The 25457-nt window shown below is 41.9% G+C and overlaps 1 protein-coding gene across 1 annotated transcript in view; it reads left to right on the forward strand.

Moving 5' to 3' along the window:
• The first annotated feature begins 7657 nt into the window (after positions 1–7657).
• Positions 7658–25457, forward strand: part of lgi2a (leucine-rich repeat LGI family, member 2a) — a 39958-nt gene continuing 22158 nt past the window's right edge. Inside the window, exons 1-2 of the mRNA XM_043693879.1 lie at positions 7658–8157; positions 9054–9125. Coding sequence (XP_043549814.1) covers positions 7976–8157; positions 9054–9125 — 254 coding nt within the window. The 5' untranslated portion in view covers positions 7658–7975. The remainder of the gene's footprint in view (positions 8158–9053; positions 9126–25457) is intronic.

A 25457-nucleotide genomic window follows, 5' to 3' on the forward strand; every position in this document is an offset into this window, starting at 1 on the left:
GGACCAGTGGGGTTCTGTCCTGGTGGCGGTTGGAGGGGCGGGGCTCAAGGGCAGAGGAGCGGGAAGTGGAAGAGATGTGGTGGAGGGCATTGTCGACTACGTCTGGCGGGAAATTGCGGTCCTTGAAGAAGGAGGCCATCTGGGTTGTACCGTTTTGGAACTGGTCCTCCTGGGAGCAGATGCGGCGGAGACGAAGGAATTGGGAATATGGTATGGCGTTTTTACACGGGGCAGGGTGGGAGGAGGTGTAGTCTCAGTAGCTGTGGGAGTCGGTTGGTTTATAGTCGATGTCTGTGTCGATTCGGTCACCCGAGATCGAAATGGAAAGGTCTAGGAAGGGGAGGGAGGAGTCTGAGACGGTCCAGGTGAATTTGAGGTCGGGGTGGAAGGTGTTGGTAAAGTGGATGAACTGTTCAACTTCCTCGTGGGACCACGAGGCAGCGCCGATACAGTCATCGATGTAGCGGAGGAAAAGGTGGGGGGTGGTGCCAGTGTAGCTGCGGAAGATGGACTGTTCCACATATCCTACGAAGAGGCACAGACAGATAGTAATTTAAATATGAGTCACAATTCAGCAAATTGCTTATGTCCTGCTAAAGGAGGCACACATAACAAACTGAGTGACATAGCTCAACCAAATCAGGCAGGTGATTTTGGTGATTCCAGGTAAGCAGCAATTTGCATTTCTTTAAATTTATCATACTCTATTTATAATGCAGCCTCCTCTACATTATGGAGACCAAACGCAGATAGTGTCAGAATGCCTCATTCACTTGATGTTGCTTGTCAATTTATCTTTCTGCTTCACTCTCACTTTGACATCTCTGTCCTTGGCCTCCTACTCCATTCTAATGAAGCTCAATAGAAGGTGAAGGAGCAGCACCTCACTTGTTGACCAGGCACTTTATGGCATCGTGGATTCAATATTGAGTTAAACCATTTCAAATGATAACCTCTGTCCCTATTTTTTGGGAATATAGTAGCTGTGACCCATAACACTGCCTTTTCATATCTGCACCTCCTTTATACATGTACCTTCTTTCTTTATCTGACGAATTACCATCTAATTCTGCCTTGTACTATCGACCCTTTTATGATTTTATCTCTCCTGCCTGGGACTCTATTGGAAAATTTCCCTTGTGTTCTTTGCCTGCCTACCACCTGTCCAACAGTTACAGCTACCAAGTATTCCCAACCTTAACTTGTGTCTTTCTCTTGCAAATGCTGCCAGAAATGCTGATTGTTTTCAGATATTTCTATTTTTATTTCAAATTTCCATTATCTGTCATACTTTGTTTTTGTACAGGTTATTCCAGTAATGGGCAAACCCAAAAATCAAAATGTGGACTTAATTGGCATTGAACCTTAAACTGCTTGAGCTGTTGGCTACGGACAATTTTCTCACTCTCAGCATTTCAGAGTTTGCTTCATAATCTTGTCTAAGCTGTGATAAAGTCCATTGTAATCACAAACCATAAACTGGAAGCATTTTACAATTATTTTGACATTTTTAAGAACTATTTATTTAGTTAATTAATGTCCTTGTTCATTCTCAGCTATTACATTTGGAGACAAAGCATTGATGCATGTTGCTATACCAGCACTAGCAATAAATACATCACAGTACATTCTATCCAATCAATAATCAATTAACATTAGCTTTTATTTGTTTTCAACAATATTTCTTTCATTTTGTATCACCAAATTAAAAGTGAATGCTGTTAAATTAAAACATTTTTGGTACACCTTTTCTTGACTATAACTCAGAGAAATAATTGTTACATTCTTGGATGCCAAAATATGAATGCGGACAAAAATAGTTTTAAAATACTACCAGTTGGAATAGGAATCTCTATGTAACATGATGATATTGAAATATGGTCACATTACCCTGAACTGCCTCAATATGACAGAAGATGATATTGTGACTGTAAGCTGTTTTCCTGTTAAGATAGCTGCTGTGTGTTAGCAGCATATGGCTATTACCAAAAGCTATCCATAAATGGCAAATGATTGTTCAGATTTGCTAAAGATAAAACAAAAATCAAAATTAGATATTTCAAGCAACGGCAAATAAACTGCAATCAATTAGCAAGTTGATAATCTAACATGCATTGCTGACTCTTCATTAGAAAAATCTAGTAATGGAAGCAGAAACAATGTTTTGCATTGTGAAAGCAATCCATTTGTGTTCTTTTATCAATTATACAGCACTCACAGACATCAAGGTAGTCTAGACAACAGCCATTACTCTGTTGTTAAGGCTGAAAAGACAGTAATGTCCTGAAGAGCTTATAAATCCTGAGTGGTCTTTGATCAGGAGTGTTAAAATAAATTGGAATCACCAAAGGCAGTGTAACATTTCTGATTAAGCTAATCAAAATAGCAACTAGGAAGAAAGCAAAATAAGATTAATTACCCTGGTCAGTCACTGCAAGGTTTACTAAAGGCTGCCAATGTACTTTTAACAAAAGAATGTGAACTTATTACAAAAAAACTTATATGTAGAAAACAATGTGGAAAGATCTTATCACAAATAGCAAAGAGAAAGGTAGCTTTTTTTCCTAACAATATCCTTGATGGACACACAATCCCATGAAGTGTAACCCCTATCTTCATTTTTGATTACTTAACTGAGGAGGTTGCAAGAATTTCCTATGAGTTACTTTCTTCATGTTAACCAGATGTGATCCTTCCCTTTACTGTCTTTGCTGAGACACCACATATCACTGACTTTTCCTCACTGAACTGTAGGAAAGCTGAGGTTTTTTTCCACTCTTATCTACTTGGCCTCTAAAGAGCTTAATACTACTTTCCAGCTTTGATAGTCTGGAAACTGCTAAAACTAAACTGCCTTTCTGCTGGTATGGATCTTTTATCTCTGAACTGGACCTTCTTGTTGTCTCTCTCCATCTCTCTCTCTCTCTGAGATTTAAATGCTCAATATAGTAAACTCTTCAGCATTTACTGAACCAGGTAACTTATCCAGTCATTTAGCTTCAGCTGCATGATTTCTTCAAAATGCTGTTTAGACTCACTGTTAAAAAAAATCAGTCTCTGACCCTTAAAAAAGGACTGAAAACCAAAATTGGGCTAGATAGAATAGAAGAAGTTCCTGTTCTGTACAAAGAATGAGAGAACATTGATTTAAAGGGATGTACAAATGAACCAAGAGTGATATGAGAAAAACTTTCACACATCAAATGGTTAGGATAAGGTTAGGAGGTATTCAAGAGGGCATTGGATGATTATTTGGTTAGAACTGTTGTTCAGAGATACAGAGGAAAAGGCAGGAGGTTGGCAATAGTTAATAGGACTGGTGTAGACAAGATGGCTGAATTGTTTCCTTCTGCACCATAACAATTCTGTTATTCTGTGAACTCGTCTATCTCTACTTTATAACTCCAGTTCCAGAACAATAACAATATATTAGAAAGCTTCATCAGCTAGAGATTAGGAGTCATAAATAATCGCAGAGACCATGACTCATTTGACTGAAGGTTTCAGAAAAAGAAGTTTTGAAGACTTGAAAAACTCTTAGTTTTGATAAAGGAACCGATTATTCTGCCCGGATATCAATCCACTTAAGGAAAGCAGTTTATAACATCAACAGGGCTGCAACTTGCTCCAATAAAATTCATTTATTTGTTATTAGGAATATCTGTATAATATGATTAATTTAGCGATGGCAATGGCCTAGTGATATTACCACCACACTATTAATCGAAAAGCTCAGCTAATGTTCTGTGAACCGTGGTTCAAATCCCACCATGGCAGATGGTGGAATTTGAGTTCAATGATAATATCCAGAAATAAAAATCTAAAGATGAGGGTGAAACCATTACTGATTGTCAGAAAAAAAGACGTCTGGATCATTAATGTCATTCAAAAAAGGAAATCTGTCATCCTCACCTGGCCTGGCTGACATGTGACTCCAGATCCTCAGGATTGTGGTTGACTCTCAACTGCCCTCTGAAATGGCCTAGTAAGCCACTCAATTGTAGCACTCACTATGAAGTCTCAACAAAGAAATGAAACTGGATGGATCATCTGGCATAGACCTAGGCACCAGAAACCACAACAGAGAAACAGCACTGTTGACATTGCAATGTCCTCCTAATTGTCTCACAGTCTAGTCAAGTGACAGCTTGGGCATAGTCATACTTATGGAACCATGCTGTACAATGTCCCAGACATTACCATCACCATCCCTGGATACGTTCTGTCCCATTCACAAGGCAGAGGAGGCACTCCAGTGGTTTACAGTCATTAGGAAGTTGCCTTGGGAGCCCTCAACCTTGACTCTGGACCTCATGAAATCTCATAGCATCAGATTAAACATGGGCAAGGAAACTCCAGCTGATTATCCATCTTCCCTCAGTTGATGAAAGAGTGGTCCTCCATATTGAACAAAACTTGGAGGAAGCTCAGAGGGTAGCAATGGTGAAAAATGTACTGTGGGTGGGGGATATCAATGTCCACCACCAAGGGTCGCTCAGCACCAGCAATTACCACTCTGTCAGTCTACTCGAGATCATCAGTAAAGTGTTGGAAGCTGTCATCAATAGTGCTACTAAGCAGTACCTGCTTAGTAATATCCTGCTCAATGATGCCCAGTTTGGGTCCTGCCAGGACCACTCAGCTCCTGAACTGATTACAGCCTTGATTCAACCATGAACAAAAGAGCTGAATTCAAGAGGTGAAGTAAGAGTGACATCCCTTGACATCAAGACTGCATTTGACCAAATGGGGATCAAGGAGCCCTAGCAAAACTGGAATCAATATGAATCAAAAGGCAAACTCTCCAGTGGTTGGAGTCATACCTGGCACATGGGAAGATGATTGTGGTTATTGGAGGTCAGTCATCTCAGTTTGAGGACATTTCTGCATGAGTTCCTCAGGGTAATATCCTCGGCCCAACCATCTACAGCTGCTTCATCAATGATCTTCCCTCCATCATAATATCAGAAGTGGCATATTAGCCAATGATTGCATAATATTCAGCACCATTAACAAGTCCACAGATACTCAATTAGTCCATGTTCAAATGTAATAAAACTTCTATAATATTCAGGCTTGGGCTGACAAGTGGCAAGCAACATTCATGCCTCATAAATTCCAGGCAATGACCAGCTCCAATAAGACACCATCTAACCACCATCCCTTTGACTTTCATCACTGAATCCCCTACTATCAGCATTCAGAAACTCAACTTTACCCACCACATAAGTGCAATGGATACAAGAACAGGTGAAAGGCTAGGAATCAAAGGCAGTAAATAACTCAGCTCCCAACTTTACAAAACTTGTCCACCATCTACAAGGCACAAGTCAGGAGGGTGATGGAATATTCCTCACTTGCCTGGATAAATGCAGCTCCAACAATAGAAAAGAAGCTCGACATCATTCAGGATGAGGCAGCCCGTTTGATTGGCACCATATCCATAAGCTATCACTCCCTCCACCATCAACAATCAATAGCAGCAGTGTGTATTATCTACAAGATGCACTGCCAAAATTCACCAAACATTCTTAGATAGCACCTTCCAAACCCACAACGACTTCCAACTTGGACAAGAGCAGCACATATATGTGAACACCACTACTTGAAAAGTACCCGCAAGCCACTCACCATCTTGACTTGGAAATATATTTCTGTTCATTCACTATTGCTGTATCAACATCCTGTAACTCCCTCCCTAAGGGCATTGTGGATCAACCTAAAACATATGGACTACAACGGTTTAAGAACGCATGTCACCACCACCTTCCCAAGGGCAATTGTGGATGGGCAATAAATGTTGGTCACCCAACAATGCCCACATCCCTCGAGTGAATAAATAAATAAATAAATTAAAAGGAGAGGAAACTAATCCAATTACAGGATGCAAACTGTGATATCCTTATCCAAATATTGCAATCCATTGTCAGTACCTGCCTATTATGACCATGTCACTTGAAACCATTCATAATACATGAAATATAAAGAGTAAATCTATAGTTTAAGTGCACAACAGTCCACTTTGCCAGTGATAATGTCACTCCATCCCTTCATCACGCATTGCTATACTATTTCAGTGAATTATCAAGTCTGCTTGTTTTGAATTAAAATGACTACCCTGTCTTTAAGTGATTTGTTCATAATGGCTTAATTCACATAAGTGTTTAGGCCATTAATGCATTAAGAGTTCTCCACCACTCTGTCCTATAGCTCAGAAGCAGAGACATTGTAATTGTCATTAATAATTCCTAAAACCTGCTCAATACTGTTTGCTGCAGTGATACTCAAATCACAGGATAGAGAGCTGCCTCTGAATCAGTTATTGAATATGCATCATCAATAAACATGGCCATTCGTTATGTCATATCCTGAGTTACGGATAACATCAATACTATCAGAATTAAATCTCAGATTTTAGTTTTTTAGCCAATAAGCAATGCTTTGAGTGTCATGTGCAGGAAACAATTATCATCAATTTGTTCAAATTTATAATTGTCAGTTCAAAAGTATCTTATCAGCTTTGAATACAGACCCATCACCACCTCTTCTCAGGCTGATACGGATTTGAGTCTGCCCTATGGAGAAAGTTGGAATAAATAGAATAAAAAGTCCAGCTGTTCCCCACTGTGCCCCAATTCAGTGACCCTCTTTGAATCTTTGAAACATGTTTATTAAGGTACATTAGTTTAGTAGTTCTGATTATTTCCTAGCACACTCCACTTCCCAAGATCCCTGTTCATCTTGGTCACAGAGCCACACTCCTCTATTTGTGAAACTCAGCTAAACATGGATATCTCAGCCACTGGATTGTTTCATGTCCTACGATTACATTAACTGATTAATAATTGATAAGTCGCGGTTGTAATGAAATGTTGCCATGATATTTCCTGTCGTTACAGTACTTCTTTTCCCCCTATTCCTCTGGGTATCTATTTTAACAGCCTGCGTCAGCACGCAATGCCTGCCAAGCTCAGCAGGGTTACCGAGGTGACACGCAAGCTATTTTTAGACCAAATACAAATCCTGCAAGTATCAGTAGCCACCCAGCAAGAAGGGAGCCGGTCGCTGCCCAATCATTCTGGGGCCCTGGTGTTCGCTGGGTTTAGCACGTGGCCAGTTAGCTCCTCCCGTGGTGGCTGCAGGCCTCTGACAGTGATGGGACTGTCCTTGTCCAAGGTGCTGATCGCTGGCCTTTCACATTGTGCTAATGCCCAACTCGCCCTCAGCCAGGGCACGCAGCCAATACAATATTCGCCTGCGGAGCTCACCACGTGTATTAAGAGTTTACCAGTGTCTCTTTCGAATGAAGCGAACATACAAGTGCCCCTTGGCTGAAAGATTTGCAAACCACGTCGATGCTAGTTATCATTGTCATTTCCCCACCGAGTTATTAAACTGAGCAGGCGGGGGCCGGGGAGAGCTGGTGTTAATAGGAATGGCTCAGTTTTTATTATGGGAGGAAAGGCGCTAAATTCAAATGAAGGATTCGAGAAAGCATCTTTCAGGAATGGATATTAGGCATATTAGTTGGAAAATTGTAGAGGACATTTGCAAATCGCTCAGGTGAAGAGGACACGAAGTAGTTTTGTTTTTAAACAAAGTCTCTCAGGGAGACCATTCGGATCCTCAGTCCCAACATGGGGGGGGGGGGGGGGGGTCAGTTTCATTTGGAAAAGCTTCAGTGCTTTAAGGTTCAGCAGTTGGCGAGAAGTGGCGAGTGAGTTGCACACTCTGCGGTCACCCACATGGGGAGAAAGCGAAGCCGGTGCGCAAGGGCAGGTTGTGGCTGGAAGTGGATATTTTTAAACTCTCTGGAGTCAGAACATTCAATAAATAATTCATTGGAGCCCGGGCTGCAGCTCCTCGCTGATGTCAGCGCTCTGTGCAAACGGCGGACGGTGCAGAAAGTGCGAGCTGCAGGCAGCACTGTGCAGGGGATGGGACTGTTGGAAGGCGAGCATGTCAAAGCCCAGAGATGGGTAGTCTGAACAAGAGCTTGGCGTTTCTCTCTGCCGCAGTTGGGATCAGCTTGTTATCCGGAGCTCAGCTGAGAAAGCCGGGGAGATGCCCAGCTCGCTGCAGCTGTACGAGGGATGCTGTCATGTGCGTTGGAACTTCATCTGTCCCGAGGATTGCCCCCAATGATATAATCTCCCTGTAAGTAACCAGCAGCCAGTAACAGTGTTAGTCTAGTTTCTGTTCTGTATCTGACTGGGAACGAACTGACAAGCCTTATTGCTTCAGATGACAGCATCGCTTGAGAATAAAACAAATCACAAACAGGGGAATGAAGTTTAAATTGAACGACCAGTGAGAGAGATTGTTCATATTCTCTATAACTGGATCTCTCTGCACTGTGCAACATCCAAATAACTCTCATTTATTCAAGAACCAGAAGGCTAGCGCTGAATGTTAGCGAGGCTGGACGGCGGCTGTTAGCAGTGCAGGAGATTGAACAAGCTGCCAATTTGTGATTTAACAGCAGTTTTGAAACGCAGTGACAGGATACTAGTGAAGCTCCTTTTGTTTTCAATTTTAAATTTTTACTTCTTCTACGAAACAACAGAAGCAGGCGGTCTTTCAGCAGCTGCCCCCATCTCCCGTGGGAGCTTCAGTCACCAGCCCATCAATCCCAGCTTTCAAACCAGCAGATACCTTCCTGCTTCCATACAACACACACAAATTAAAGATGAAGGTAGTCTTTGTGCGAAATAATAAATGTTAGATTCGTTTTGAATTTTTTTGCCCCTCATTCTAAGCAGCTATGCTACAAGTTTGCAGAGTCATCCACGATGCAAGGGATTTCTCTTCCATGAGAAAGTGTAAAGAACTTTGAAAGAGAGAGACTGCTAGAGAAAAACAAAACTGACTAAAGTACATCATGGCAAATAGACGCATCTTTATCTAAGCCTGCAAGACACAGGGATGTGTGTTTATTTAGGAGAAATGTCTCACTGTTCGCTTTAAATCACCCCAGTCATAATCAAGGTCAATCTGTACTCATGACAAACAATTGCATCCTCTTAACGCTTTTGCTTGTATTTTGTTCCCAGGAGTTTGGTAAACGGAAGTTATCGTGAAATAACAGAAGGCATGTTCTCAAACTTGCCGTTTTTGCAACTTCTGTGAGTATTGCACTGCTTTTCTGGGGACGGGTAGAATATAGCCGTCTTTTCATTGTCTCTCTGGATCACCCAGTTCGATTCTGGCGCAATTATTGAGTTAAAAATCAAAAGATTTGCCAAGTTATCAACGCTGTTGAGTTGGTAGCAGTGGTGAATCTGAAGTTCTGTATTTTTCAGTGATAGATAACTAGAATATAGAAATGACTCATCTCTGAAAATGGCGAGAAGGGCAAATAATTGCGACATTTGGCATCGGATAGTTTTCACATTCTCAAGCTGAGCAAAGTAGTTCTGGGAGAGAAGGGCCCCTTATGTCCTCTATTTGGGACCTTCTCAACTTGCCAGCAATCAAAGCTCTTAAGTGATCAATTACCGGTCACTTATGAAATTCACCTCATTCCCGGCCTGATCAGCTGCTTCCCAGAAAGTGGGAAAGATGGCTGGTTTCTAAACTCAGAAACCAGAGCAACTGTCCTGTTTGCATGACAGGGAGGCTCCATTCGGGGACTTCAGCTCCCTCAATCCCACCTTCCTCACCACCCCTATCCTGAAAGAAAAATGTTACCTTCTTGCTGTTGGATTTCCTGATCACTCGCTATGCAGTGACGGTCTCTAGGACCCAGCCTCTGATTGGCTGGCAGCTTCTGGCTTCGCCAGAGGCACCCAAACAGGAAAGTTGTTCTGGTTTCTGAATTTAGAAATCAGCCACTTTTCCCACTCTCTGGGAAGCAGCTGATCAGGCCCGGAGTGAGGTGAATTTCATAAGTGACCGGTAATTGATCACTTAAGAACTTTAATTGCTGGCAAGTTGAGAAAGTCCCAAATAGAGGACAGAAATGACCCTTCTCTTCCAGAACTACTTTGCTCATCTTGTGAGAATCCATCCACTTCAGCATCAAGGTCTGCAATTCACTGGGCAGTGGACCTCTTAATATAACTGACTGGAGTTCAGTATGGTGAGCTTTCTCTTAGTGGGGGCAGACAGTCAGTCACCACTGAATATGTACTCACTCCCATACCTCAGCTAAATGTTAGAAAACCAGTCAGAGTTCGATTACACCATTGACTTCATCTGTTAAAGTATTGTTTATACTTGCCTGATGAGAGATGAAAATAATTTACATTTGATGTGATGTTTTCCTTCCAGCAAGGTGGCTCAGTGGTTAGCACTGCTGCCTCACAGCGCCAGAGACCCGGGTTCAATTCCCACCTTAGGCGACCGACTGTGTGGAGTTTGCACATTCTCCCCGTGTCTGCGTGGGTTTCCTCCGGGTGCTCCGGGTTCCTCCCACACTCCAAAAATGTGCAGTTTAGCTGAATTGGCCATGCTAAATTGCCTGTAGTGTTAGGTGCAGGGGTAAATGTAGGGGAATGGATCTGGGTGGGTGCGCTTTGGCGGGTTGGTGTGGACTTGCTGGGCCGAAGGGCCTGTTTCCACGCTGTAAGTAATCTAATCTAATCTAATCCTCCCACAGTCCAAAGATGTGCAGGTCAGGTGAATTGGCCATGCTAAATTGCCCATAGTGTTAGGCGCATTAGTCAGAGGGAAATGGGTCTGGATGGGTGACTCTTTGGAGGGTCAGTGTGGACTTGTTGGGCCGAAGGGCCTGTTTCCACATTGTAGGCAATCTAATCTAAGCTAATGTTCTCCTTAACAGCATGGAAAGGAATGATAAGGAAAATCACCTTAATTCCAGAATATACCCTGTTGGCAAGTTGAAAACACACACACAACATAAATACTTTAGGAACATCTCCACACGTTTTAGATTTTCAATAGGATTCAACCAATTTTTAAAAAAATAATTTTTGCCACATGAGCATTTTGCTCACGTGAGCATCCATGGCAAGGTCAGCATTGACAGCCCATGCTGAACTGCCCTTGAAGTGGTGGTCAGAGAGTCACTACTTGGCAATTTAAATAGGAAGGTACAATTTGTCCACCAAACCTGGACAGCAGATTTCCTTTGCTCAAGGAGTTTAGTGAACCAGATGGGTGTTTAGGGCAATCAATGGTAATTTCAATTCCAGATTGATTAAGTGAATTCAAATTCTAACAATTGTGGTGGTTGGATTTGAATGGCTGTCCATAAAGCAGTGGTCTGGATTATTAGCCCAGTGACATTATTACAGTACCACCAAGTCCCTATACAAAAGAACAAAAGCAGACTGTTCAACCCTTCAGCTTATTCTGCTATTACATGAGATCATGTGCTTCAATCCCTTTACTCCATATTTCTTTGATAGGATGTAGTGTGTGGGGTGAGTGTGTTAGATGGTGGTAATGTGTTCACTGAAGGAAAATTCATCTGATCATGCCTGGTGAGAGCTGACAGGTGAATGTAGGTATGTTTCTTGATCCATCACAGGCCTTGACATCAGCATCCTGGGTTACCAGAAATTCCAGGCCCAGTCTGATATCAGTAGCTTCTGGACCCTAAAGATCACAGCTCAAGGCCTACTCCATGGGGGAATCTAGCAGCAAGACGTTAACTGATTCTTTTCTCCTCTTGACATTAGGTGGAGGTCACAGGAAGTGTGTTAGTCAGGTGGTCTGAGGAAAAAGCAGAAAATGATAGGCTGCCTCTTGCTTGCACCTCTGATGCCTCCAGATTGGAGGCGCAAATGGAGGCTTATATGTGAAACTCCCATCCCTCTCGCCCATTAGGAAGGTAGGTAATTGAGGACAAGGCCAGGTGAGGTCCTAAAGTGGCCATTAACTGATCCCTTAAAAGCCTTAATTAGTGGCAGATTGAAAGGTTGACCACAGTCTTTTTCGCCCAGAACCTAATTAGTGAGGAATTGAGAAGTGCATGAGTATCCTTTGAGGGCATACTCACGGATAGAAAATAGGAGGAGCTGGCTACTTGGCCCTTTAAACCCTGCTTCACTATTCGTTATGATCATGGCTGATCCTCCAACTCAATAGTCTGATCATGTTTCTCACTCATATCCTTTGATCCTTTTCACCCCAGTGCTACACCCAACTCCTCCTTGAAATTGTACAATGTTTTGGCCTCAACTGCTTTGCGTGGTAGAGAATTCCACAGAATTTCCATTCTCTGGGTTTCTCCTCATCTCAGTCCTAAATGATTTACCCCTATCCTTAGACTGTGACCACTGTTTCTGGACTTACTTACCATCAGAAATATTCTTCCTGCATCTACCTTGTCTGGTCCTGTTAGAATTTTGTAGGTTTTTATGATATTGCCCCTCATTCTTTCAAATGTTGGCAAATATAATTCCAACTGAATCAACCTCTCCTCCTATATTAGTCCCACCATCCCAGGAATCAGTCTGGTGAACCTTCACTCTGTTCTCTCTATAGCAAAAATATTCTTCCTCAGATAAGGAGATCAAATCTGCACACAATAGTCATATTCCCCTCAACAGTATCTGAAGCAACATATCTGTTTTGTAGAGTAGCCACAGGAAGCTTCTGCACTGCCTGTCTAGTCCTCTTGCTCTGCCTGGTGGTCACCTATTCCCTTTCTTCCAATGGTGTGACTACCTCTTTATACATTCTATCCACAGTATACATGGCCTTACTGATGCTGCACAGTGTCCCCAGCTGCTGCTCCAGCTTTGAAATACAGGCCTCCAGAGAGTGCAGCTGGAGACCCTTCCTGCACACATGTTGGCCCGACGTATTGGAAATATTCCTGGCTTCCCACATTGAGCAGGAAGAACACACCACAGCCTTAAGCTCTCCTGCCATGCATTATCCCTTTCAAATTAAACCTTTAGAAAATGTTTAATTTTGAATAATATCAATTACTCGAGGGTGCTTCTTCCCTGGCCCTCATTACTATAGAATTTCATCCATCCAAGTCATAAACCACAAAGAAGTTTAAAAAAAAGTCACCTCATCTCCTTTGTACCAAATTCCCGGAAACATATACTCAGTCTGTCTGTCATGCACAGAGTGTGATTTCTCCCAATTGCTCAAGTGAAGCTTACTAATCATGCACTTCCAACAATCCCTATCTTAAATTGAGCTGAGGTGATTTGAGATTACCTTAGAGGTGTATAAAATCATGAGCGGCATGAATAGCATCTTTTCCCTGGAGTAGGGGGACTCCAGACCTAGCGGGCATAGGTTTGGGGTGAGAGGGGAAATATTTAAAATAGATCTAAGGAGCAAATTTTTCACACAGAGCGTATGGAATGAGAGACGAAGTGTTGGACCCTGGTACAAATACAACATTTACAAAGCATCTGGATATTATATGCATGGGAAGGATTTGGAGGGATATGTGTTAAGTGCTGGAAAATGGTACTAGATTAATTTAGGGTATCCGGTTGGCCTGGGTGAGTTTGACCAAAGGGTCTGTTTCTGTGCTGTACATCTCTATGACTCTATGGCTCACAGTCATTGAGCTTCAAAAGTAATTAACATCTATTGAAACCCTATTCAGGCTTCAGGTGTCTGACTGGTAACTGTCCCTCAGTCAGCTAAGTCAGCTACCGTATTAGTCTTTAACTAGACGTCTGAATTTTTGAAAAAAAGAAACAACTTACCAGTTCAATGCCCACTGTGCTCTAAATTCCCAGAAATACTCCCTCCATCTGGCTGTGTCTCACTCAGGATGTGCTATCTCTCTACGCCTCATGCAAAGCCCTTCTTCCTACCCCATTAACTCTAGAGAGGGAAACCTTCCACCCTTCAATACCTAACAAAAGTCTTGAAAGTTTTAATTGATGTATTATCCACAGCTGTCTGGGGTAGAGTTGAAAATTTCTATAAACCTGCATGAAAAATTGCTCCCTTATTTCACTCCTGAATAGTCAATTTATAATTGTGGGATTGAGCCCTCTTATTGCAGGTACCATCACTAAAGGAATTATCTGATTGACTTTCTCAAATCCTTTTTTTGAAGTTAAAAATATTTGGAAAATCATCCAACCACCTACTAAACTCAAGAGAATGTAAAGCAGTCAAAACTACCTGTCTTTATAATTTAAGTCTTTCAGCCTTAATAATGCTCTGGTGAATCTACGGCTTATCCCTCCTCCCACTATCATTACACCTCACTCTCAACCACAGGAACATATATCTTTCTGAAACGTTAATGCCCAGTACCAAATACAGTGGTCCACATAGGGTTGACTGAATTCCTGTGCAACTGAAGCATAATTCTTCAATCTTGTAATACAATCCCTTGCAATATAAGTCAACACTGCATTAACCTTTTTCATTACTTTTTGCACCTTTGCACTCACTTTTAGTGAATTGCTCAGGGAAAATTAAAATTTACTTTTTTTTGCAACACCTAATCTTTCACCATTAAGAAATTCCTCTGATTTCAGATCTAACATTGATGAACTCAAATCTCCAAAATTTGCAATCCATCTGTGACAGTTCTTAATCTGTCAACTGTAACTTTGTGTTCCTTCTTCACAGCTTATTGTACCTTCTAACTTCGTGTCTTATGTTGACCTAAATATATACTTTCTTACTACCTCACACAAGTGTTAATATGTAGATGAAATGCTATGGTTCCTGTGCAGATCCTTGAATAACCTCACTGCTTTGATTCATAGAAGGTTCCTTATGCCCACTCTTCGTATCATATTTTCTAACCATATGATTACCTCCAATTCTTTGTGCTTTAATTTTTGCTCATGTTGTCTTGTCCTCCACCTTATCAGCTCTCTACTGCAAATGCTGTCAGACAATATCCATAAGTCCTGTTCATGACCTATTCAAAACATTTAGCAACATGAGAAATTCATGTTAATGCTCGTGTTAAACATAAATTGATAACTTAATGTTTTGGTTGGAGCACAAAATTTGAAAGCAATTTTGAGAGGCATGCCAAGGTAAAAACTGAAAATTAAGCATTCAATATTATTGTGTTTCAACTAATAACAGAATAAACAAAAAAGGAATGACAAATTCACTTCACCTTCTCATGAATAGGATGCCTATTTGGTAATTATCAAACCTTACAGTTATTAGTTCTGAAATATTTAATGAGAATGATATATGAAATCATTGAGAGATGAAGTAACTAAAATGATGCTGACTTCCAAAGTAATTCACAAAATAATGTTCTTCTTGGCTGTGGATTCTATTAATTAAAAAATGTGCTGACTGAAGTATTGCATGTTAGTACTGGGCAATGAAACTCTTGCATCTGAGGAATCTAGTGTAAACATCCATTACTCCCAGTTCAGATGGACACTGGCAAGGTAAAGCTGTCTATAATCTGTGCCAGCAACCGAAGTCCCGAACAGTACCACACCGCAATTCCTGCATCAGTATGACTTTTCTTTTTACATTTTTCATATCAATTATCCTGAGATGTCTTTGATATTAAAATTGATTATTTAGGGATAGTTTTGTCCCACAGGTCTATGCCCACTAGAGACAAAAGTCCTTTGGCTTAAACCCATCTCACTTCGAATCCTTGATGCCAAAGGCAATTTTCATTCTATCTATTTGGGTTGGATATGAAAATATGTCTGAGCAATGAAAAGATTTTGCAAAGGTTCCACCATGAAGATCGATAAATAAATTGACTGATTGTTGAAGTTATAATTTTTATGTTTGGCTCATAGAAATTTTATAGCTTAATATTTCAGAAGCGGATGCAACAGGATAATCTATGCAGATGTTATTTGACAAGGAAACTTGCTTGATGATATTATTGTTTAATTCATTATCTTCCAAAATTGCTTTACAGCTCTTTGTTAAATATTTCACATCAAAACTAATAGAGTTATAGACATAGAGACGTACAGCACGGAAACAGACCATTTGGTTCAACTTGTCCATGTCGACCAGATATCCCAACCCAATCTAGTCCCACCTGCCAGTACCCTTCCCAAATCCATCCAAACCCTTCCAATTCATATAACCTTCCAGATGCCTTTTAAATATTGCATTTGTACCAGCCTCCACCACATCTTCTGGCAGCTCATTCCATACACGTATCACTCTCTGCATGAAAAAGTTGTCCCTTAGGTCTCTTTTATATCTTTTCCTTTTCACCCAAAACTGATACCCTCTAGTTCTGGATTCCCCCATTTCGGGGAAAAGACTTTGTCTATTTATCCTATCCATGCCCCTCATGATTTTATAAATCTCTATAAGATCACCCCTCAGCCTCTGACACTCCAGGGAAAACAGCCACAGCCTATTCAACCTCTTCCTATAGCTCAAATCTTCCAACCCTGACAATATCCTTGTAAATCTTTTCTGAACCCTTTCAAGTTTCACAACATCGTTCTGACAGGAAGTAGACCAGAATTGCGTGCAATATTCCAACAGTGGCTTAATTAATGTCCTGTACAGCTGCAACATGACCTCCCAATTCCTGTACTCAATACTCTGACCAAAGGAAAGCATAACAAACGCCTTCTTCACAATTCTATCTACCTGTGACTCTACTTTCAAGGACCTATGAACCTGCACTCCAAGGTCTCTTTGTTCAGCAATGCTCCTAAGGACCTTACCATTAAGTGTATAAGTCTTGCTGAGATTTGCTTTCCCAAAATGCAGCACCTCCCATTTATCAAACTTAAACTCCATCTGCCACTCCTCAGCCCATTGGCCCATCTGATCAAGGTCTCATTGTGATCTGAGGTAACCTTCTTTGCTGTTCACTGCACCTCCAATTTTGGTGTCATTTGCAAACTTACTAACTATACCTCTTATGCTCAAATTCAAAACATTTATATAAATGATGAAAAGTAGTGGACCCAGCACTGATCTTTGTGGCACCCCAATGGTCACAGGCCTCAAGTCTGATAAACAGCTCTCCATCACCACCCTCTGTCTATTATCTTTGAGCCAGTTCTGTAACAAAATGGTGAGTTCTCCCTGTATTCCATGAGATCTAAACTTGCTAACCAGTCTCCCATGGGGAACCTTGTCAAATGCCTTACTGAAGTCCATATAGATCACGTCAACTGCTCTACCCTCATCAATCCTCTTTGTTACTTCTTCAAAACTCAATCAAGTTTGTGAGAGATGATTTCCCATGCACAAAACAATATTGACTATCCCTAATCAGTCCTTGCCTTTCCAAATACATATACATCCTGTACCTCAGGATTCCATCCAACAACTTGCCCACAACAAAGATCAGGCTCACTGGTCTATAGTTCCCTGGCTTGTCTTTGCCACCCTTCTAAAACAGTGGCACCACGATAGCCAACCTCCAGTCTTCTGGCACATCACCTGTGACTATCAATGATACAAATATCTCAGCAAGGGGCCCAGCAATTACTTCCCTAGCTTCCCACAGAGTTCTTGGGTACACCTGATCAGGTCTTGGGGATTTATCCAGTTTTATACATTTCAAGATATCCAGCTCTTCCTCCTCTGTAATATGGGCATTTTCCAAGATGTCACCATCTATTTCCCCACATTCTATATCTTCCATGTCCTTTTCCACAGTAAACACTGATGCAAAATACTCATTTAGTGTCTTCCTCATCTCCTGCAGCTCCACACAAAGGCTGCCCTGCTGATCTTTTAGGGGCCCTATTCTCTCCCTAGTTACTCTTTTGTCCTTAATATATTTATAGAAACCCTTTGGATTATCCATAACTCTATTTGCCAAAGCTATCTCATGTCCCATTTTTGTCCTCCTGATTTCCCTCTTAAGTATACTCCTCCTGCCTTTATACTCTTCTAAAGATTCACTCGATCTCTCTTGTCTATACCTTACATATGCTTCCTTCTTTTTCTTAATCAAAACCTCAATTTCTCTAGTCATCCAGAATTCCCTACACCTACCAGCATTTCCTTTCACCCCAGCAGGAATATACTTTCTCTGGGCTTTTGTTATCTCATTTCTGAAGGCTTCCCATTTTCCAGCCGTCCCTTTACCTGCGAAATTCTGCCCACAATCAGTTTTTGAAAGTTCTTGCCTAATACCGTCAAAATTAGCCTTCCTCCAATTTAGAATTTCAACTTTTACATCTGGTCTATCCTTTTCCATCACTATTTTAAAACTAGTAGAATTATGGTCGCTGGCCCCAAAGCGCTCCCCCACTGACACCTCAGTCACCTGCCCTGCCTTATTTCCCAAGAGTAGGTCAAGTTTTGCACCTTCTCTAGTAGTTGCATTCACATACTGAATCAGAAAATTTTCTTGTATACACTTAACAAATTCTTCTCTATCTAAACCCTTAACACTTTGGTAGTCCAAGTCTATGTTTGGAAGTTAAAATTCCCTTCCATAACCACCTTATTTTTCTTACAGATAACTGAAATCTCCTAACAAATTTGTTTTTCAATTTCCTGCTGACTATTAGGGGGTCTATAATACAATCCCAATGAGGTGATCATCCCTTTCTTATTTCTCAGTTCCACCCAAATAACTTCCCTGGATGTATTTCCGGGAATATCCTCCCTCAGCACAGCTGTAATGCTATCCCTTATCAAAAATGCCACTCCCCCTCCCCTCTTGCCTCCCTTTCTATCCTTCCTGTAGCATTTGTATCCTGGAACATTAAGCTGCCAGTCCTGCCCATCCCTGAGCCATGTTTCTGTAATTGCTATGATAACCCAGTCCCATGTTCCTAACCATGCCCTGAGTTCATCTGCCTTCCCTGTTAGGCCCCTTGCATTGAAATAAATGCATTTTAATTTATTAGTCCTACTTTGTCCCTGCCTGCCCTGACTGTTTGACTGACTTCTGTTCTCATCTGTACCAGTCTCAGATTGATCTCTTTCCTCACTAACTCCCTGGGTCCCACCCCCTCACCTTACTAATTTAAATCCCCTCGAGCAGCTTTAGCAAATCTCCCTGCCAGTATATTAGTTCCCTTCCAATTTAGATGTAATCTGTCTTTCTTGTACAGGTCACTTCTACCCCAAAAGAGATTCCCCAAATGTGAAACCTTCTCCCATACACCAGCTCCTCAGCTATGCATTCATCTGATCTATCCTCCTATTCCTACACTCACTAGCTCACAGCACTAGGAGTAATCCAGATATTACTACTCTCAAGGATCTCCTTTTTAAATTACTTTAATCACAAAATTCATTATTTTGTAACAAAGTCCTATGTTCTGTATTTTTTATATTTTACGACTGTGACTAATACACTTTTGGGGAACAGCAATCAATCAATGAGATTTATTTTGAAAGTTTTAGGTGGCTAAGTTATCCTATCCTTATACCCAAATACTAATCACATTGAATCGTTATGCGAAAAACTGGTACATGGGCAAAGCTGGTTTCAGTTATTTACTGAATGTATTGGAGCAACAATTATTCTACTGAATACAAATGTATTATATAATCATTCAAATCAGAAATTTGAGTTATAATTTTAAAGCAAACAGATTTTGTTCACAGATATAATAAAGTAAGGTCAAGATTTAGTGCTCCATGCATTAAAAGTCTCATACCCTGCTTCTCCCAATGAAAAAGCCTGCCAGATCCAATCAACTGCTCTAATCAGCCATTCGTGCTTCTTGCGAATCACAAGCCTTGACACTGAAAGCTAACTTGCTGGAAGCTGCTAGGTGTTCTGGCAGCTTGTGGGTCCTGAAGATCGTCATTGGAGGCCAAGCTTAAGGGGCATATATTGGTGAGAATGCATCTGCTTTTCTTTTGGGTGTCACCAGGTGGATGCAGTGTGGATATTCAGAGGCAAAAAGGTAGGGTGTAACCTTCATTGACTAGTTTCTTCCCTGCCTAAACCCTGGCCCCAATTCTTCCCAAATGTAGGCAAATGGAAGACCCCTCCCAGGCAGGTTCACACTGGTTTTCCAATTCAGAAACTGGAAACTTTTTTGATCTGCCAGGAAAGCAGGTCATTGGGCCAGTGGTGAACTAAGGTCCTCAAATGGCCATTACTGAACCATTTAAGGGCCCTTGATTGGCAGTTCGTTGAGAAAGCTGTTTATGGATCTTTGTGCCTTGAGCTAGCTGCTTATAGAAGTTACTTTAGTGCATTTTTGGAGCACTGGAGCATTTTAATCTCTGCAATTCTTCAATTCAATCAATATCAGTAAAAGCTTAGAGCAGGACAACAGTAAAACCATTGATGTATGCCTGCCAATGACTCTTGAGGACAATTGACTAAAAAGCTTTGCCTTCTCTGACTAATTGCAATTTGCTGTTGGCATACATAGTTTGACATGTGGTTGATCTGTCCTGATCATCAGGTGGGAGGATTTGCCACTGTGCATTTTTAATCCAAACTTTTCTTTTCTTTTGGAAGAGCAAATCAAATAGAGGAAAAATAAATATGTAATTTATAAATAAAGTACAAATTGTTCAAATGAACGGATAAACAAGATGAGCAACTTGCATAAAAAGCTGAATTAATAAATAGTTGTGAACTGGAAAAAAATTGCCATAAAGACAATGCAACAGCCCAAAAATGTTTAAATTATTCCAAAGCTGGTCACATTTCCTATTCATGACAATTTTTTTTCGGTTTGGTTTGTATGCTTTATCTCCAAATGAATGTCACCAAATGGGACAATGCATAGAGAGCCACGGTGAGCATCTTTATTGATCTTCAGTCAATGAATAATGCCATATTCGTATTATTAAAGCACATACACACTCTTTCATGTGGAAGTTTTGCAATATGTAGATATGTTAACAGGTGAATATTTGTCATATTAATAAAACTAGTTAGAGACAAAAAAACTGCAGATGCTAGAGTCCAAGGTCCTGAGGAGCTGGAATCCTGAAGAAGGTTACCCTAAACGTTGACTTCTCCACTTCCTGATGCTGACTACCTTGCTGTGTGTTCATCCAGCCTCCTGCTTGTCTATATTAATAAAAGTGTCCTGTTAATTTAGTGGTAGCTGTAATCTGTTTAACATTAACACAATAACATGCATAAGAATTCCATTTGCATGGCTTAAAAATTCATGTGCTAATAAGGTACATAATTTCATGGCTCTTAAGGATAATTATCTTGCTTGGTAACTGAATTAACTTTGAGCAATCCCACACAAAAGCTATCTTTTCCCTGACCTCTTGGATATTAATTGATGATAACTTTCAATGAAGGCCAAGGTGCTGTTTGCATTGTGGTTCTGTCCATACATGAACATAACCAGGAAAAGAAACAAAGACATAAGAAAAAGTAAATAATAAGAAATTTTTCAACATTTTTCTATTCGATTCCTTTTCTCTTCTTCCTTCTTTATTACAGATTGTAAGAAATCTATTGCTGTTCATGGGTGTTAGGACCAAACAGTATCTTTGGCTCAGCCACTTGGTTGTTACTTGTTGAACTCATGGAAAGAGCTTTGGGAATCTGCACAATAGATACTGTTCCCAGCATAACTGGATTTACGGTTGACTCTACAACTGTATCTCCTATACAATTCTCTGGTCCACTGGCAGGCCTTTAGGAAGCTGAGACTTGTATTACAGAGCAAACCAGTAACTAGCATTGAAAAGCTGCTGCAAGGACATTTTAAGTGCTGGGTTTGGCACTGAGCTCACACATTGGACCAGTCCACATCACACGAATGCTCGTTTGCTCTCTTAGCACTCCCTCGCTTAGTACCTAACTGGATACTCATAGCATCCTTCCCTTGCCGTGTTATGCTGATTTGTTCAGTTTCACAACCAAACAGCTTGCCCTCCTGATCTACAGCCCTCAGTCAAGGGGATGTACAGGGGGTTACATCTCGCTGTATGGTAGTGTGCTTTGTCAATCTCACACATTCACCAGCGGCTTACATGGTAAACATGCTGTGTGTGCAGCAAGTAGCCATGTCTCAATGTCTATGGGGCATAGTCCTCTCTGAAGTCCATGGAAGCATCCATCAGCCGGGAGGTCTCAGCACTAAGCCATGGGCAGCCTGCTATACCAGACAGGATTAGTCACAGTCAGGCATCTGGTTGGGGGCTCATGGTCAGTCTGTGACTAGAGGTGTAACTCCAGAAACTGGGGCTAACTCAGTTGTGGATATGCATAGCACTGGGTGTCTGGGCACTTCTCTGCAGTGTGTTTGGTCAGTTTGTTGAAGGCCTTGGTCAGTCCATTGGCTTCATCCAGATAAACTAATTGGAAAGGTGAGTATGAGGGCAAGGGGAATAGGTGAGGGACAAGGATGAGGAGGAAATGGGTGCTTCAGTTAAGCAAGGAGACCTGGGAACCTATTCTTTGGGGCTGGGGGAGGGGCCTGATAATTGTGAGGGAGCAACTGTATTTGTATGGGAGAGATATAGTACAGCATTGATGAGAAAGGGATAATGCATGGGAGGAGGTGGTTTATCCATGTTCAACATCACCCAGGCTTCAAAGAAGGGGCGCATTGACTGACATCACCTGGCGTGATCATCACCTACACTAGTGCCTGGGGGCAGGGAAAGTTTAGCAGCTGCAGGTTCATGCAGGTGGGTTGGGGAAGGACCTGGGAAGGTGCGAAGCCTGTGGGGGTCATGGGAAGGGCAGTTAGGATGGGAGTCAGGGTCTTGCCAACACGGGGAGCTGGAGGCTGGAAGCCACTGAGTGAAGGTGCTCACTGCTGCTTTCCATTGTGCTGGAAATTGCCAGTGCGCAACACAAAAGAAAATGACTGCCACCACAGCCTGAGTGACCACCTCATTCACATGAAGACTTTGGACCCAGAAGCCAAGGAAAGAATAGGGATGTTTTAGGATGTGGGGCAGTGGTGTGAACAGGACCCAAGGCCCTCTGTACACCTTGTTTATCTTTGTCCCACAGACTGCAGCCCACTCTTGCCGCCGACATTAATCTATGGTACGTCCCGAATGGACAGGAAGTAGGTATCACGCTGATACAGTTACATTCAGGGCTCCACAGAGAGAGTCAAACAAACCCAGACATAGTACACAAGCAATCAAATTTATATAAACATAATATTTAATGCGCAGAGAAATGTCATCCATGCCATAATGGTGGCCTCAATAGTTTTTTTTTGTCTGCCTCCCACGATGCCTCAGTATAGTCCCTGCTTTCTGTCTGGGGTGGAAGGAGGATGTTAGCCCTGGAGGTTTGATCAGATGACCCAGTGGGAATTTGTGTCTGGACAGCCCATACATGCTGTGGATGGTCTTGCTGGAGCAAATGGACTCTCCTCGGCTTAGACCTGCAAGCGTCAGAGAGTACAGTCAGGGTGGAGGTAGAGGGTAGGCCACCTCTACAGTGTGTGCTTCATTCCCCCTGTCACCATGCCTGCAGCCCAGAGGAGCGATGGTTGGGCCAATGGAGTACGGATATGGGTACTTCTCCTGCAGACCTCGAGGATGCTGGGTAACCACCAACCTGACTGTGTGGTCAGCCAGACAGACACATCCTTGGGGTAGCTGTGTCCCTATTGCAAAGCTGCACTCCTGCAGCTTCTGTGGAATAAGGCCATTGCCTGCCACACGCTGTCTGCCATTGCTGTTCCTCCCTGGGCATGTGGGTGATGTCCCTGATTGCCGACACCACCAGGGACCTCCCCTGCCTGGGGCTGAGGCAGTGCCTGGTCTATGGCAGCCCTCTGAGTGCCAGTGACCCTGGGAGATTTCTTCCATTGCCCCATTGTGGGCTGTTTTTTCTGGGAATGAGAGAAAGAGAAGACTTGCAGGTGCCGTAACTGATAGTGCTGGTGCAGCTCGGGGAAAGTTGATGTGGTGTCGCAAGTGAATGAGTAGGCAGCGCAGAGGTCAGGCAGGGGTCAGTGGTGTGGAAACTTGGGTGAAAATCAGAGTGAGTGAGACAAGATATTGGAGGCAAAAGTAAGAGTGGTAAAGCTTGATCCTTGGTGGGAGGTGGATGCAGTAGTAGGGATAGTGAGGTAGCGGGAAGAAATGTGTGGCACTTACCCTGGCAGAGTATAGAAGGTTTCTGATCTTCTTGTGGCACTGCTGGCTGTTCCTTCCCAACACTGAGACTAGGCTGTCACTTGGTGGGCTGGTCTTCTCTGGGGTTCTGTGCTCCACTTGACTCACTTGACTCACCAGTACCTCCAGGTGTCTGCCTCCAACATCTTTGCACATGTCTGTCATCAAGCAAGGCAGCTTTTAAAGATGGTGACAATGTCAGGGAAACTGGTCTTCTGGTAGATACTCACAGAGTGGCAAATCTTCCTCAGAATGGCACATGTAAAATTGGGGGGGTGGGGGTAGAACTGGACATCAGAGATACCAAAGGGATGGCTAGATAGTTTATAGAGTCATAGAAATGTACAGCATGGAAACAGATCCTTTAGTCCAACCCGTCCATGCTGACCAAATATCCTAAGTTAATCTAGTCCCACTTGCCAGCATTTGGTTCATATCCCTCTAAATCTTTCCTTTTCGTATACCCATCCTGATGCCTTTTAAATGTTGCAATTTGTAAGATATGGCAAGACATCTTGTGAGGTCTTGTGGTGGAAAACTCTCCCAAAAACTCAATCTGACTCGCACTTAGCTAAAAGAGTACACAAATCAATCCTGTGTGTTTGGCACAAATGATAAACAGTTAATATGCTGATTCTTCTTATAGATTTGTTTTGCTAAATGCATAACTGGATTGAAGGGAAATACCAACTTTTGACCTTCCTCAACTCACTCATTTGTTTTTTGCTTGAGCTGTCTCTGTCTTTCTGAAAACATCCCTCTTCTCTGCTCTTCCATCTTGATTGTATATTTACTAACTCTTCTAAATGATTACTCCATTTTTCTGCTTTCTTGAAGTTAATGACATGAGGAGAGAAACTCTCTCCATTGCTCCATTTCTTTTTTCCATGCTAACCAACATCCAGCTCCAGTAAATATTAAGAATCCTCTGCTCTGAACTTTAATTATACTCCTCTCACCATATTCAAAATGTTTGTCTGCATTAATTACTTTCCTCTACGATATCCATTCCATCATATTTTTGTTTGCATTTATTACTAAGAAAAATGATCAATCTGAACATTTTAATTAAGACCATTCTAACAACATGGTGAGGTGCTGGAAGACTGGAGGTTGGCAAACGTGGTGCCACTGTTTAAGAAGGGTGGTAAGGACAAGCCAGGGAACTATAGACCAGTGAGTCTGACCTCGGTGGTGGGCAAATTGTTGGAGGGAATCCTGAGGGAAAGGATGTGTATGTATTTAGAAAGGCAAGGACTGATTAGGGATAGTCAACATGGCTTTGTGCATGGGAAATCATGTCTCACAAACGTGATTGAGTTTTTTGAAGAAGTAACAAAGAAGATTGATGAGGGCAGAGCGGTAGATGTGATCTATGTGGACTTCAGTAAGGTGTTCGACAAGGTTCCCCATAGGAGATTGATTAGCAAGGTTAGATCTCACAGAATACAGGGAGAACTAGCCATTTGGATACAGAACTGGCTGAAAGGTAGAAGACAGAAGGTGGTGGTGGAGGATTGTTTTTCAGACTGGAGGCCTGT

Source organism: Chiloscyllium plagiosum, chromosome 1 (assembly GCF_004010195.1).
Source record: "Chiloscyllium plagiosum isolate BGI_BamShark_2017 chromosome 1, ASM401019v2, whole genome shotgun sequence".
Lineage (NCBI taxonomy): Eukaryota > Metazoa > Chordata > Chondrichthyes > Orectolobiformes > Hemiscylliidae > Chiloscyllium > Chiloscyllium plagiosum.